Source organism: Zonotrichia leucophrys, chromosome 25 (genome assembly GCF_028769735.1).
Source record: "Zonotrichia leucophrys gambelii isolate GWCS_2022_RI chromosome 25, RI_Zleu_2.0, whole genome shotgun sequence".
NCBI classification, from domain to species: Eukaryota; Metazoa; Chordata; class Aves; order Passeriformes; family Passerellidae; genus Zonotrichia; species Zonotrichia leucophrys.
Window position 1 is genome coordinate 3,353,234 of NC_088194.1, and position 16,565 is coordinate 3,369,798.

Here is a 16,565-nt window from a genome sequence, read left to right on the forward strand (position 1 = left end):
GTAACAGATTTTCGGGCTGAAATGCTGATATTTCGGGCTGGAATAATGGATTTTTGGGCTGAAACGCTGCAATTTCTGGATAAAATAATGGATTTTTGGGCTGAAGTAACGGATTTTTGGGCTGAAATGCTGATATTTTGGGCTGAAATAACGGATTTTTGGGCTGAAATAACGGATTTTTGTGCTGAAACGCTGCAATTTCAGTCCCATCCCCCCTCCCCCAGTGCCGCCCCCTCCCCAATTCCCCCTCCCCAGTCCCCCTCCCGGGCACGGAAGAGGCGCAGGCGGGTTCGTTGGAGCCGTGTATTGTCGGGAAGCCAATCCAGAATAAAAACAGTGCAAATACAGGACCGGGGCTGAGGCCCCGCCGGGGGTCCCGGTGCCGCCCCGTGTGAAAGGCACAGAATTGGGGGGTGGAGCCCCCCGGCCCCCCCTCCTTGCACGGTTCATGTCACACACACGAGGGCACACGACACGGACGTGACACTTCCACAACACCAGGCGGGTCCTTGGCCGCTTTTTCCGTCGTTTTTTTACCTTTTTTTTCCTTTTTTTTTTGTTTTCTACACAATGTACAGGTTTGTTGTTTTTTTTTTTTTTTTTCCCTCGTATTTTTTTTTTTTTTAACCTTTTTTTATCTCTTTTTTTTTGCCTTTTTTTTGCCTTTTTTTTGCCTTTTTTTTTTTTTAATGTGTCAAGAAACAGCTCAAGTTTTATATACACGGATGAGTCCTGGTTATATCGGCAGCGAGAGCGGAAGCAAACGGGGATTGGGGGAATTCGGGGATTGGGGGGAATTCGGGGGTGGGAAATGGGAAATGCCTTTGGAGGAACCAAAAAAAAAAATAAAAACAAACCCCCCCCCACCTCCCCCAAAACAGAAAAACCCCAAAAAAGCATTTTCACAAGCGGATCTACCCCTAGCCGGAAAAAAAGCGGGAAAAATCCTCAAAAGTTTGGAGCTGGGAGGGGAAGGGGGGAATAAAAAAAGGGAATTTTCTGGGATATCACAGCCCTGGGGGCAGCAGGACAGGGGGGGAAAAGGGGGGCAAGCCAAAAAATAATAATAATAATAATAATAATAATAATAAAAATAGGGATAAACCTATGCTGGGGGGGGGGGGGGGGGCTGGACATGGATCCAAATTCCCCCCTGGAATTCCGGGATTGGGGATCCCAGGAGGGGTTTGGGGGCATTTTGGGGGGGTGGGAACTGCTCAGGAGCCCAGGAAAGGATTTGGGGCCTTTTTGGGATTGGGAATTTCCCCCCCTGCCAATCCTGGGAATCACTTTTGGGATTTGGGGTCGATTTTGGGGGGTGGGATCGGCCCAGGACCCCCCAAAAAGGGATTTGGGGTCAATTTTGGGGGGTGGGTTCTGCCCAGGACCCCCAAAAAGGGATTTGGGGTCGATTTTGAGGGGTGGGATCTCCCCAGGACCCCCCAAAAAGGGATTTGGGGTCGATTTTGGGGGGTGGGATCGGCCCAGGACCCCCCAAAAAGGGATTTGGGGTCGATTTTGGGGGGTGGGATCGGCCCAGGACCCCCCAAAAAGGGATTTGGGGTCAATTTTGGGGGGTGGGAACAGCCCAGGACCCCCCAAAAAGGGATTTGGGGTCGATTTTGGGGGGTGGGATCGGCCCAGGACCCCCCAAAAAGGGATTTGGGGTCGATTTTGGGGGGTGGGATCGGCCCAGGATCATTTTTGGGGAGGGGGGAACTGCCCGCAGCCCCCAGGGCTGAGACCCCCAAGGGGGGGTGACAGCGCTGCCCCCCCCCCAAATTTCATTTATAGCACCAAGAGTTTGACCCCCCCCCCCCCCCCCACTATTGCACTTGGGTTTGGGATTTTTTTCCAGGTTTTCACCATTTTTAGGGGTGAAAATCCCTTTTTTTTTTTTTTTTTAGGGTTTTTTAAATTTGTTTTTCTCAGCCCTGGGGGGGGGCAGTGGCACTTGGGGGGTGGAGAGGGAATGACCCCCCCCCCCCTTTAAAAAGTAACAGAAATCCCTAAAATAACCCAAAAATTCAGGTTTTAGCCCCAAAAACCCCATTTGTCAAAGTGCTCCCGGGGTGAGAAATTTGGGGAGGGAATTGGAAAATTGGGGGAAAATGGGAAAAGGAAAAAATGGAAAAATGGGGGGGGGGGGGGGGGAACAGCTGGAAATGATCAAAGCCAACAGAAACACCCCAAAATTCTGAATATAAAACCCCATTAAAACCCCCCCAAAAATCAGAATAAACCCCATTTTTCCTTTGCTTCTGGGGGGTCCCGGGGGGGATTTTGGGGGGTCCAACCCCCCCCAGGTAAGTGCTCATTGAATGTGGGGAGGGGGCTGGACAGGGGGGACCCCTCCTCCAATTCAGGGTGGGGTTGGGGTCCCCTCAAAATTTATGGGGGGGTCCCTCCCTTTAAATCAGGGGTTGGGACCCTCCTGGTTTTGGGGTCGGGGTCCCCCAGGTTTGGGGGTTTTTGGGGGGGTTTTGGGGGATTTGGGACCCCCCCAATTGGGGGAATTGCACGAGAGGAGCGGGAAAAGGCTCAGAGTGAGGGAAAAAGGGGAATTGGGACCAAAATTCACCAAAGCCACGGGAACTCGGGCCGGGGGAGCTCGGCAGGGCTCAAGTGCAAATCGAGATTTTCCTCGCGGCTCATTCCGGGCTGGGGGCTCCCCTCGACCCCCCCGGGCACCCCCGGGCACAGGGGGGCACCAGAGACCCCTCCCCACCATGGGGGCATCCCTGTCACCCCCGGGGTGGCACTGAGAGACCCCAGGGTGGCATAGAGAGACCCCAGGGTGGCACAGAGGGACCCCAGGGTGGCACACAGGGACCCAAGGGTGGCATAGAGAGACCCCAGGGTGACACACAGGGACCCCAGGGTGGCACTCAGGGACCCAAGGGTGGCATAGAGACCCCAGGGTGGCACAGAGGGACCCCAGGGTGGCACACAGGGACCCCAGGGTGGCACAGAGAGACCCCAGGGTGGCACAGAGGGACCCCAGGGTGGCACTCAGGTGACAATGGTGACCCCCAGTGCCACCCCCTGGGGACAGAGGGCACATCAGAGACCCCTCCCCACCATGGGTGCCACCACTGTCACCCTGGGGTGGCACAGAGAGACCCCAGGGTGGCACAGAGGGACCCCAGGGTGGCACTCAGGGACCCAAGGTGGCACTCAGGGATCCCAGGGTGGCACAGGGGGACCCCAGGGTGGCACAGAGAGACCTCAGGGTGGCACACAGGGATCCCAGGGTGGCATAGAGAGACCCCAGGGTGGCACAGAGAGACCCCAGGGTGGCACTCAGGGACCCCAGGGTGGCACTCAGGGACCCCAGGGTGACACACAGGGACCCCAGGGTGGCACTCAGGTGACAATGGTGACCCCCAGGGCCACCCCCGGGCACAGGGGGACACCAGAGACCCCTCCCCACCATTGGGGCAGCCCTGTCTCCCCCAGGGTGGCACACAGGGATCCCAGGGTGGCACAGAGGGATCCCAGGGTGGCACTCAGGGACCCTAGGGTGGCACTCAGGTGACAATGGTGACCCCCATTGCCACAGGGCACATCAGAGACCCCTCCCCACCATGGGGGCCACCCCTGTCACCCCCAGGGTGGCACAAAGAGACCCCAGGGTGACACAGAGAGACCCCAGGGTGACACAGAGGGACCCTAGGGTGGCACACAGGGACCCCAGGGTGGCACTCAGGTGACAATGGTGACCCCCAGTGCCACCCCCTGGGGACAGAGGGCACATCAGAGACCCCTCCCCACCATGGGTGCCACCCCTGTCACCCCCAGGGTGGCACAGAGAGACCCCAGGGTGGCACTCAGGGACCCCAGGGTGGCACACAGGGACCCCAGGGTGGCACAGGGGGACCCCAGGGTGGCACAGAGGGATCCCAGGGTGACACTCAGGGACCCCAGGGTGGCACAGAGGGATCCCAGGGTGACACTCAGGGACCCAAGGGGGGCACAGAGGGACCCCAGGGTGGCACTCAGGGACCCAAGGGTGGCACAGAGGGACCCCAGGGTGGCACTCAGGGACCCAAGGGGGGCACAGAGGGACCCCAGGGTGGCACTCAGGGACCCAAGGGGGGCACAGAGGGACCCCAGGGTGACACTCAGGGACCCCAGGGTGGCACAGGGGGACCCTAGGGTGGCACAGAGGGACCCCAGGGTGGCACTCAGGGACCCCAGGGTGGCACTCAGGGAGCCCAGGGGGACCCCAGGGTGGCACTCAGAGACCCCAGGGTGGCACTCAGGGACCCCAGGGTGGCACTGAGGGACCCCAGGGTGGCACTCAGAGACCCCAGGGTGGCACAGAGAGACCCCAGGGTGGCACAGAGGGACCCCAGGGTGGCACACAGGGACCCCAGGGTGGCACTCGGGGACCCCAGGGTGGCACTCAGGGATCCTAGGGTGGCACACGGGGACCCCAGGGTGGCACTCGGGGACCCCAGGGTGGCACAGAGGGACCCCAGGGTGGCACTCAGGGTCCCCCTCGCTGTCCCTGGGGGGACACACTGGTGGCACAGGTGCCATTGGTGACCCCGGTGCCACCCCCGGGTGCCAGAGGGGCCAGGGAGGGGTGAGAGCGGCTCTGGAGCCTGCAGGGCTTGGGGACAGATGTGGGGACAGACGTGGGGACAGACGTGGGGACAGATGTGGGGACAGATGTGGGGACAGACGTGGGGACAGACGTGGGGACAGATGTGGGGTCACTCACCCGCCCTGGCAGCGCCGTCCGCTCCGGAGCCGCCGCGTCCCCAACGTGGGGACAGAGGGGACACCCCCGGGGGGGGGGGGTTGGGTCACCTCGAGGGGACATTGAGGGACCCCCAAGGGGGTCCAGGGGTGGCTCTGGCAGCGCTGTCACCCCTGGGGACATCGGGATCGGGGCTGGAGCCGAGGGATTGGGGCTGGGGTGTTCTGGGGAGTGACACCCCTGGGTGGGGACAGGGGGAGGTGACACCCCAGGGTGGGGACAGGGGAGGTGACACCCCTGGGATCGGGGACAGGGGGAGGTGACACCCCTGGGTGGGGCCAGGGGAGGTGACACCCCTGGGTGGGGCCAGGGGAGGTGACACCCCTGGGTGGGGCCAGGGGGAGGTGACACCCCTGGGATCGGGGACATGGGGAGGTGACACCCCTGGGATCACATCCAACAGGGATTTGTCCCCCTCCTCAATGGGATCAGAGCATCCCCCCCAAACCAGCACAGGCCGCCCCCCAAAATCTCCCCCCGGGGAAACGGGGAAGGTGCCCTTGCCAAAGTCTCTGGAAAAAGGGAGAAAAAAGCTTTAACCATCCATGGAGCCAAGGGAGGGGGGCGAAAATAAGGAAAAAAAGGGGCAAAAAACAAACCCACAACACAAGGGGGAAGCGGCGGCGTTACAAAACGAGCGGCGGGGCCGGGGCTGCTCCGGCCGGGGAACCGAGGCCGTTTCGGGCTGGGAGCACCGGGGGCCGGCGCCTCTGAAATGTTTGCTTGGGTCTGGGTCGCTGTTTTTGTGTTGTTTTTGCTCTTTGTTTCTCTGGGGTTCTCGGTCTGATCTGTTGTGTTGTCCCCGGGGAGGGAGCGGCGGCGCCCGGCCTGGTTCAGCTCAGCCCGGTTTGGTTCAGCCCGGTTTGGCCCAGCCCGGCCCGGTGGGGCTGTGGGATCCGGGGCTATTTCTGCCCGCTGATGGACTGCGATATGGAGCGCGGCGGGATCATATCCAGCAGGTATTCCCGCTGCCGGTCCGCCAGGCTCGACGCTTTGTGGCCCCCGATGCCGGCGTTCAGGTACGCGATGTTCACCCCTGGGGACGGCACCGAAACCGCGCTGGGCACGGGGATCCCACAGAGCCCACAGATCCCACTGATCCTACACATCCCACTGATCCTACAGAGCCCACTGATCCTACAGATCCCACTGATCCTACACATCCCACTGATCCTACAGATCCTACACATCCCACTGATCCTACAGATCCCACAGAGCCCACTGATCCTACAGAGCCCATGGAAACTGGGCTGAGCACGGGGATCCCACAGATCCCACTGATCCTACAGATCCCTCTGATCCTACAGAGCCCACTGATCCTACACATCCCACTGATCCTACAGAGCCCACTGATCCTACAGATCCCACTGATCCTACACATCCCACTGATCCTACAGATCCTACACATCCCACTGATCCTACACATCCCACTGATCCTACAGATCCCACTGATCCTACACATCCCACTGATCCTACAGATCCCACTGATCCTACAGATCCCACTGATCCTACAGATCCCACTGATCCTACAGAGCCCACTGATCCTGCAGATCCCACTGATCCTACAGATCCCACTGATCCTACACATCCCACTGATCCTACACATCCCACAGAGCCCAAGGAAACCGGGCTGGGCACGGGGATCCTACAGAGCCCACTGATCCTACACATCCCACCGATCCTACAGAGCCCACTGATCTTACAGATCCTACAGAGCCCACTGATCCTACAGAGCTCACTGAGCCCACGGAAACCGGGCTGGGCACGGGGAGCCCACAGAGCACAGGGATCCTACAGATCCCACAGATCCCATTGCACCCACAGCCACCCTGAAAACCCCACGAGGCAGGAAGGGCCAGGATGGAGCTGGCACAGGGTGGGAATTCCCAAATTCTGCCCCAAAATCCAGAGGGCGTGTCCCAGACTGCTGATCTGATCCCATCCCATTGTTCCCATCCCATCCCATCCCATCCCATCCCATCCCATCCCATCCCATCCCACTCATCCCATCCCATCCCATCCCATTGTTCCCACCCCATTCCATCCCATCCCATCGCTCCCATCCCATCCCATCCCACCCCATCCCATCCCATCCCATCCCATCCCATCCCATCCCATCGCTCCCATCCCATCCCATCCCACCCCATCCCATCCCATCCCATCCCATCCCATCCCATCCCATCCCATCCCATCCCATCCCACCCCATCCCATCCCATCCCATCCCATCCCATCCCATCCCATCCCATCCCATCCCATCCCATCCCATCCCATTGTTCCCATCCCATCCCATCCCATCCCGTTCCCGCCCGCTCCTGCCGTACCTGGCATTCCCAGGAGCCCCCCGGCCACGGAGAGCTGCGGGGCCTGGGCGAAGTTGGAGAGCATGGAGCGGGCGGAGGTGGGGATGCCGCGCTGGAGGCTGCTCTGGGGCTGCGGGGCCTGCGCACGGACACACGGACACACGGACACACGGACACACGGACACGGGGGTGGGAGAGTGGGCATGGGGAGAACGGGCGGCCACTGCACCCATCCTGATGGGCACATCCCGCCCCATCCCCATGGTCCCATCCCCATAAACCCATCCCATCCCATTATCCCATGATCCCATCCCATGGTCCTATCCTATTATCCCACAATCCCATCCCATTATCCCATGATCCCATCCCACGATCCCATTACCCATGATCCCATGGTCCCATGCACAATCCCACCCCATGATCCCATCATCTCATGATCCCATGATCCTACCCCATTAATCCCACCCCATGACTCCATTACCCCATGATCCCACCCCATTAATCCCATCCCATTACCCCATGACCTCATTGTTCCATGATCCCACAATCCCATTATCCCAGGATCCCACGATCCCATTACTCCATGACCCCATTACCCCATGATCCCATCCCATCATCTCACAGTCCCACCTCCATGATCCCATCCCATTATCTCATCCCACGATCCCATCCCATTACCCCATGAAGCCATTGTCCCACAATCCCATTACTCCATGATCCCCTGATCTCACAGTCCCATCCCAATGATCCCACGATCCCATCCCACAATCCCACCCCATTATCCCATCCATCCCATTTTCCCATGACGCCATGATCCCATCCCATTATCCCATGATCTCATCCCACAATCCCACCCCATTACCCCATGATCCCAATACTCCATGATCCCATGACCCCACAATCCCATCCCACGATCCCACCCCATAATCCCACCCCATAATCCCATCCCACAATCCCACCCCATTATCCCACCCCATGATCCCCTGACCCCACACCCCGTGTCCCACCTGCCGGAGCGTGTGGTGCCGCAGGATCCCGTCCTGTTTGCCCACGCTGGGCACGGCGGGCGCGGCCGTGGGGGACAGGGCAGCCTGCTGCTGCAGCCTCTGCTCGATCTCCTGGGGACAGACAGACAGACATGGCAGTGACAGACAGCCATGGGACAGGGCAGCCTGCTGCTGCAGCCTCTGCTCGATCTCCTGTGGGACAGACAGACAGACATGGCAGTGACAGACAGCCATGGGACAGGGCAGCCTGCTGCTGCAGCCTCTGCTCGATCTCCTGTGGGACAGACAGACAGACAGACATGGCAGTGACAGACAGCCATGGGACAGGGCAGCCTGCTGCTGCAGCCTCTGCTCGATCTCCTGGGGACAGACAGACAGACATGGCAATGACAGACAGCCATGGGACAGGGCAGCCTGCTGCTGCAGCCTCTGCTCGATCTCCTGTGGGACAGACAGACAGACAGGGCAATGACAGACAGCCATGGGACAGGGCAGCCTGCTGCTGCAGCCTCTGCTCGATCTCCTGGGGACAGACAGACAGACAGACAGGGCAATGACAGACAGCCATGGGACAGGGCAGCCTGCTGCTGCAGCCTCTGCTCCATCTCCTGGGGACAGACAGACAGACAGACAGGGCAGTGACAGACAGCCATGGGACAGGGCAGCCTGCTGCTGCAGCCTCTGCTCGATCTCCTGTGGGACAGACAGACAGACATGGGAGTGACAGACAGCCATGGGACAGGGCAGCCTGCTGCTGCAGCCTCTGCTCGATCTCCTGTGGACAGACAGACAGACAGACAGGGCAATGACAGACAGCCATGGGACAGGGCAGCCTGCTGCTGCAGCCTCTGCTCGATCTCCTGGGGACAGACAGACAGACATGGCAGTGACAGACAGCCATGGGACAGGGCAGCCTGCTGCTGCAGCCTCTGCTCGATCTCCTGTGGGACAGACAGACAGACATGGGAGTGACAGACAGCCATGGGACAGGGCAGCCTGCTGCTGCAGCCTCTGCTCGATCTCCTGTGGACAGACAGACAGACAGACAGGGCAATGACAGACAGCCATGGGACAGGGCAGCCTGCTGCTGCAGCCTCTGCTCGATCTCCTGGGGACAGACAGACAGACAGACAGGGAAATGACAGACAGCCATGGGACAGGGCAGCCTGCTGCTGCAGCCTCTGCTCGATCTCCTGGGGACAGACAGACAGACAGACAGGGCAGTGACAGACAGCCATGGGACAGGGCAGCCTGCTGCTGCAGCCTCTGCTCGATCTCCTGGGGACAGACAGACAGACATGGCAGTGACAGACAGCCATGGGACAGGGCAGCCTGCTGCTGCAGCCTCTGCTCGATCTCCTGTGGACAGACAGACAGACATGGCAGTGACAGACAGCCATGGGACAGGGCAGCCTGCTGCTGCAGCCTCTGCTCGATCTCCTGTGGGACAGACAGACAGACAGACAGGGCAATGACAGACAGCCATGGGACAGGGCAGCCTGCTGCTGCAGCCTCTGCTCGATCTCCTGGGGACAGACAGACAGACAGACAGGGCAATGACAGACAGCCATGGGACAGCCACCCATGGGAATGCCATCCTGCTCAATTCTTCAGGAATGCCAACCTGGCTGGGATGGGATGAGTGGGACAGGATCAATGGGGTGGGGTCAATGGGAACAATGGGATGGGATCAGTGGGATTGATGGGATGGGATCAATGGGAACAATGATCCCACATATCCCACATCCAATGGGATGGAATCAATGGCATAGAATCAATAGGATCAATGGGATGGAATCTATGGGAAGAATGGGATGGGATAGATGGGAACATAATGGGATGGGATCAATGAGAGCAGTGGGATGGAATCAATGGGAAGAATGGGATGGGATCAATGGGGTGGGATCAATAGGGTAGGATCAATAGGGTGGGATTAATGGGAACAATGGGATGGGATCAATGGGATGGGAACAATGGTATCAACAGGATGGAATCCATGGGAACAATGGGATGGAATTAATGGGATAAGATCAATGGGATGGGATCAATGGGAACAATGATCCCACATATCCCACATCCAATGGGATGGAATCAATGGAGCGAGATCAATGGGAAAAATGAGATGGAACCAATAGGATCAATGGGAAGAATGGGATGGGATCAATGAGAACAATGGGATGGGATCAATAGGGTGGGATCAATGGGAACAATGGGATCAATGGGGTGGGATCAATAGGAACAATGGGATGGGATCAATGGGATCAATGGGATGGGATCAGTGGGGTGGGATCAACAGGAACAATGGGATGGAATCAATGGGATGGGATCAGTGGAGTGGGATCAATGGGAACAATGGGATGGGATCAATGGGGTGGGATCAATGCAAGCAGTGGGATGGGATCAATGGGAAGGAATGAATGGAATCAATGGGATGGGAACAATGGGATCAATAGGATGGAATCAATGGGATTGATGGGATCAATGGGAAGGAATCAATGGAATCAATGGGATGGGACCAATGGGATCAATAGGATGGGATCAATGGGATTGATGGGATCAATGGGAAGGAATCAATGGAATCAATGGGCCGGGAACAATGGAAGGGGATGGCACAGAGTGCTTTGGGCTGCTTTGGGACGGGAGGAGCCACGGGAACGGGGCACTCCCAGCGACCCCCACCTGCTCCTGCTGCAGGGCCTTGACGAAGGCGTTCTTGAGGCGATTCGTGTGCTCGGCCTTGAGCGCCTTCTTCTGGTTGGAGGTCTGGCACTGCTCGCACAGGATGCGCCCGCCCTTCTCCTGCTTCCAGTGCGGCGTGAAGTCGGTGCGGCACTGAGCGCACACGAACGGCTCCACGCGCGGCACCGCCGGGGCGCTCTTCCCTGCAACACAGCCCGGCTCAGCACCCAGACAGAACACAATGTTCTGGGGTGAAAGGCTGAAAATCCCGACTGAAATCGCCAAAAAACTGGGCAGGAATAGTGAAAATTTTGGCTGAAATAATGCAAAGTGGATGAAATCCTGCACCCTGACAGAACTGGTCAAAAATCCTGCACCCAGACAGAACGCAATGTTCTGGGGTGAAAGACTGAAAATCCTGACTGAAATTGCCAAAAAACTGGGCGGGAATAGTGAAAGTTTTGGCTGAAATAATGCAAAATGGATGAAATCCTGTGAATCGGCCGAAATCCTGCACCCTGACAGAACTGGTCAAAAATTCTGCACCCAGAGAGAACCCAACGTTTCGGGGTGAAATCCTGAAAATCCTGACTGAAATCATAAAAAACTGGGCGGGAATAGTGAAAGTTTTGGCTGAAATAATGCAAAGTGGATGAAATCCTGTGAATCGGCCGAAATCCTGAACTGGTCAAAAATTCTGCACCCAGACAGAACACAATGTTCTGGGGTGAAAGACTGAAAATCCTGACTGAAATCACCAAAAAACTGGGCGGGAATAGTGAAATGTTTGGCCAAAATCCTGCGAATTTGACGGAACCCTGCGAATCAGCCAAAAATTCTGCACCCAGCCAGAACACAATGTTCTGGGGTGAAATCCTGAAAATCCTGACTGAAATCACCAAAAAACTGGGGGGGAATATTGAAAGTTTTGGCTGAAATCATGTGAATTGGACAAAAATCCTGAGAATTGGCCAAAAATCCTGCACCCTGACAGAACTGGTCAAAAATCCTGCATCCAGACAGAACTCAATGTTTTGCGCTGAAAGCCTGAAAATCCTGACTGAAATCATAAAAAACTGGATGGGAATAGTGAAATTTTTGGCTGAAATCATGTGAATTGGCCAAAAATTCTGCACCCAGCCAGAACACAATGTTCTGGGGTGAAAGACTGAAAATCCTGACTGAAATCGCCAAAAAACTGGGCGGGAATAGTGAAAGTTTTGGCTGAAATAATGCAAAGTGGATGAAATCCTGTGAATTGGCCGAAATCCTGCACCCTGACAGAACTGGTCAAAAATCCTGCACCCAGACAGAACACAATGTTCTGGGGTGAAAGACTGAAAATCCTGACTGAAATCACCAAAAAACTGGGCGGGAATATTGAAATGTTTGGCCAAAATCCTGCAAATTTGACGGAACCCTGCGAATCAGCCAAAAATCCTGCATCCAGACAGAACTCAATGTTTTGCGCTGAAAGCCTGAAAATCCTGACTGAAATCACCAAAAAACTGGGCGGGAATAGTGAAAGTTTTGGCTGAAATAATGGGAATTGGATGAAATCCTGCGAATCGGCCAAAAATCCCGCATCCAGAGAGAACCCAACGTTTCGGGGTGAAATCCTGAAAATCCTGACTGAAATCATAAAAAACTGAGGGGGAATATTGAAATTTTTGGCTGAAATCCTGCAGATCAGCCAAAAATCCTCCTCCCAGCCAGAACCAGCCAAAAATCCTGCACCCAGTCTGAACCCAACATTTTGGGCTGAAATCATGAAAATCCTGACTGAAATCACCAAAAAACTGGGCGGGAATAGTGAAAGTTTTGGCTGAAATAATGGGAATTGGATGAAATCCTGCGAATCGGCCGAAATCCTGCACCCTGACAGAACTGGTCAAAAATTCTGCACCCAGACAGAACACAATGTTCTGGGGTGAAAGATTGAAAATCCTGACTGAAACTGCCAAAAAACCTGGGGGGGAATATTAAAGTTTTGGCTGAAATCATGTGAATTGGACAAAAATCCTGAGAATTGGCCAAAAATCCTGCACCCTGACAGAACTGGTCAAAAATCCTGCACCCAGACAGAACACAATGTTCTGGGGTGAAATCCTGAAAATCCCGACTGAAATCGCCAAAAAACTGGGCGGGAATAGTGAAATGTTTGGATGAAATAATGCAAAGTGGATGAAATCCTGTGAATCGGCCGAAATCCTGAACTGGTCAAAAATCCTGCACCCAGACAGAACACAATGTTCTGGGGTGAAAGATCAGGTGGGGTGAAAATCCTGACTGAAATCACCAAAAAACTGAAGGGGAATATTGAAATTTTTGGCTGAAATCCTGCAGATCAGCCAACAATCCTGCACCCAGTCTGAACCCAACATTTTGGGCTGAAATCGTGAAAATCCTGACTGAAATCACCAAAAAACTGGGCGGGAATATTGAAATGTTTGGCCAAAATCCTGCAAATTTGATGGAACCCTGCGAATTGGCCAAAAATCCTGCACCCTGACAGAACTCAACGTTTCGCGCTGAAAGCCTGAAAATCCTGACTGAAATCATAAAAAACTGGATGGGAATAGTGAAATTTTTGGCTGAAATAATGCAAAGTGGATGAAATCCTGTGAATTGGCCGAAATCCTGAACTGGCCAAAAATCCTGCACCCAGCCAGAACCCAACATTTTGGGCTAAAATTCTGAAAATCCTGACTGAGATCACAAAAAAACTGGGCAGAAATATTGACATTTTTGGCCAAAATCCCATGAATTGGCCAAAATCCCATGAATTGGCCAAAATCCCATAAATTGGCCAAAACCCCGCGAATCATCCAAAAACCCTGAAAAATTTCATTTAAAATCCCACAAATTCAATCTGAAACCTTGCAAACCCCTTAAAAACCTGCAAAAACCCATCCCAAACTTCTAATTTCCTCCCAATCCCCACCACCCTTCCAAGCCCTAAACCCCGCAATTTCACCCTGAAACGCCCCGAATTATGCGTCAAACCCCCCAAATCCCCTTTGGGATGACCCTGGGCATCACCTTGGCTGTCGATGACGCTCTGCACCACCTCCTCCAGCCCCACCATGTAGATGAACTCGCTGTTGGCGGCGCTGGGCAGGAAGTGCAGCAGCGGCGCCGGCGGCTTCGGGGGAGGGATCTCCAGCAGCGTCTTCTCCAGCTGCTTGCGCAGCGCCAGCTTGGCCGCGGCCTGGGAGTTGGCGGCGTCCGAGAGCGCGCTGGGGCTGGGGAGCGGGGACGACACGCGGGCCACCGAGCCCGGCTGCATGTGCGACGCGAGGTTCATGTAGATGGCGGAGGAGGACGAGCGCTGGCACGGCACCGACGAGCCCGATTGCTGGGGAGGAGGAGATTTGGGGTCAGGTGGGGATTTGGGGTCATGGTGGGGATTTGGGGTCATGGTGGAGATTTGGGGTCAGGTGGGGATTTGGGGTCATGGGGGGGATTTGGGGTCATGGTGGGGATTTGGGATCACAGGGCAGGATTTGGGATGTGAGGTTCATGTAGATGGCGGAGGAGGACGAGCGCTGGCACGGCACCGACGAGCCCGATTGCTGCGGGGGAGATTTGGGGTCAGGTGGGGATTTGGGGTCAGGTGGGGATTTGGGATCACAGTGGGGAATTTTGTATCAGATGGGGATTTGGGATCAAGGTGGAGATTTGGGATCACAGGGCAGGATTTGGGGTCAGGGTCAGGATTTGGGATGTGAGGTTCATGTAGATGGCGGAGGAGGACGAGCGCTGGCACGGCACCGACGAGCCCGATTGCTGGGGAGGAGGAGATTTGGGGTCAGGTGGGGATTTGGGGTCACAGTGGGGGATTTGGGATCAGGTGGGGATTTGGGGTCATGGTGGGGATTTGGGGTCACAGTGGGGATTTGGGGTCAGGGGCAGGATTTGGGATGTGAGGTTCATGTAGATGGCGGAGGAGGACGAGCGCTGGCACGGCACCGACGAGCCCGATTGCTGGGGAGGAGAGGTATGGGGTCAGGTGGGGATTTGGGGTCAGGTGGGGATTTGGGATCTCAGTGGGGATTTGGGGTCAGGTGGGGATTTGGAGTCATGGTGGGGGATTTGGGATCAGGGTGTGAATTAGGGATCAGGGCGAGAATTCAGGATCAGGTGGGGATTTGGGGTCAGGGTGTGAATTTGGGATCAAGGTTCATGTAGATGGTGGAGGAGGACGAGCGCTGGCACGGCACCGAGGAGCCCGATTGCTGGGAAGGAGGAGATTTGGGGTCAGGTGGGGATTTGGGATCTCAGTGGGGGATTTGGGATCACAGGGCAGGATTCGGGGTCAGGGCGTGAATTTGGGACATGAGGTTCATATAGGTGGCGGAGGAGGACGAGCGCTGGCACGGCACCGACGAGCCCGATTGCTGGGGAGGAGGAGGAGGAGATATGGGGTCAGGTGGGGATTTGGGGTCATGGTGGGGATTTGGAGTCATGGTGGGGATTTGGGATCACAGGGGGGGATTTGGGGTCAGGGGGGGGATTCGGGATCAGGGTGTGAATTTGGGATGTGAGGTTCATGTAGATGGCGGAGGAGGATGAGCGCTGGCACGGCACTGACGAGCCCGATTGCTGGGGAGGAGAGGTATGGGGTCAGGTGGGGATTTGGGGTCAGGGTGGGGAATTTGGGGTCAGGGTGAAGATTTGTGGATGTGAGGTTCATGTAGATGGCGGAGGAGGACGAGCGCTGGCACGGCACCGACGAGCCCGATTGCTGGGGAGGAGGAGATTTGGGGTCAGGTGGGGATTTGGGGTCATGGTGGGGATTTGGGGTCATGGTGGGGATTTGGGATCACAGTGGGGGATTTGGGATCAAGGTGGAGATTTGGGATCAGGGCAGGATGTGGGGTCAGGGTCAGGATTTGGGATGTGAGGTTCATGTAGATGGTGGAGGAGGACGAGCGCTGGCACAGCACTGACGAGCCCGATTGCTGGGGAGGAGAGGTATGGGGTCGGGTGGGGATTTGGGGTCAGGTGGGGATTTGGGGTCATGGGGGAATTCGGGATCAGGGTGTGAATTTGGGATGTGAGGTTCATGTAGATGGTGGAGGAGGATGAGCAATGGCACGGCACTGACCAGCCCGATTACTGGGGAGGAGAGGTATGGGGTCAGGTGGGGATTTGGGGTCATGGTGGGGATTTGGGATCAAGTTGGAGATTTGGGATCAGGGCAGGATGTGGGGTCAGGGTGAAGATTTGGGATGTGAGGTTCATGTAGATGGCGGAGGAGGACGAGCGCTGGCACGGCACCGACGAGCCCGATTGCTGGGGAGGAGATTTGGGATCACAGGTGGATTTGGGATCAGGGTGAGAATTCGGGATCAGGTGGGGATTCAGGATTACAGGGGGAATTCAGGATCAGGGCACAAATTTGGGATCAGGTGGGGATTTGGAATCAGGGTGGGAATTCGGGATCAGGGCACGAATTCAGGATCAGGTGAGGATTTGGGATCACAGGGGGAATTCAGCATCAGGACTTGATTTGGGACCAGGTGGGGATTTGGGATTACAGTGGGGATTCGGGATCACAGTGGGGATTTGGGATCAGAGTGGGGATTCGGGATCACAGTGGGGATTTGGGATCACGGTGGGGGATTCAGAATCACAGTGGGGGATTTGGGATCAGGCGGGGATTCAGGATTGCTGGCAGTGCCAGGCTCACAGACCCCTGGAGCACCAGGAGCTGTTGTGGGGAGAGAAGGGCTGGGGAGTCCTGGGAATTGTGGAGCAGGTGGGGCCTTGGGATGGGGGTCGTGCAAACCGGCCCAAACCAGCCC

At 56.4% G+C, this 16,565-nt stretch overlaps 1 protein-coding gene across 1 annotated transcript; it reads right to left on the minus strand.

Moving 5' to 3' along the window:
- Positions 1-3,481: 3,481 nt before the first annotated feature.
- Positions 3,482-14,176, minus strand: LOC135457643 (transcriptional repressor p66-beta-like). Its single transcript, XM_064732340.1, has 5 exons — positions 13,798-14,176; positions 10,756-10,958; positions 8,077-8,187; positions 7,091-7,208; positions 3,482-5,804 (listed from the first exon to the last, which is right to left on the minus strand). Exons 1-5 carry the CDS (start codon positions 14,174-14,176, stop codon positions 5,671-5,673), a joined length of 945 nt encoding a protein of 314 aa, XP_064588410.1. The 3' UTR covers positions 3,482-5,670.
- Positions 14,177-16,565: the final 2,389 nt, after the last annotated feature.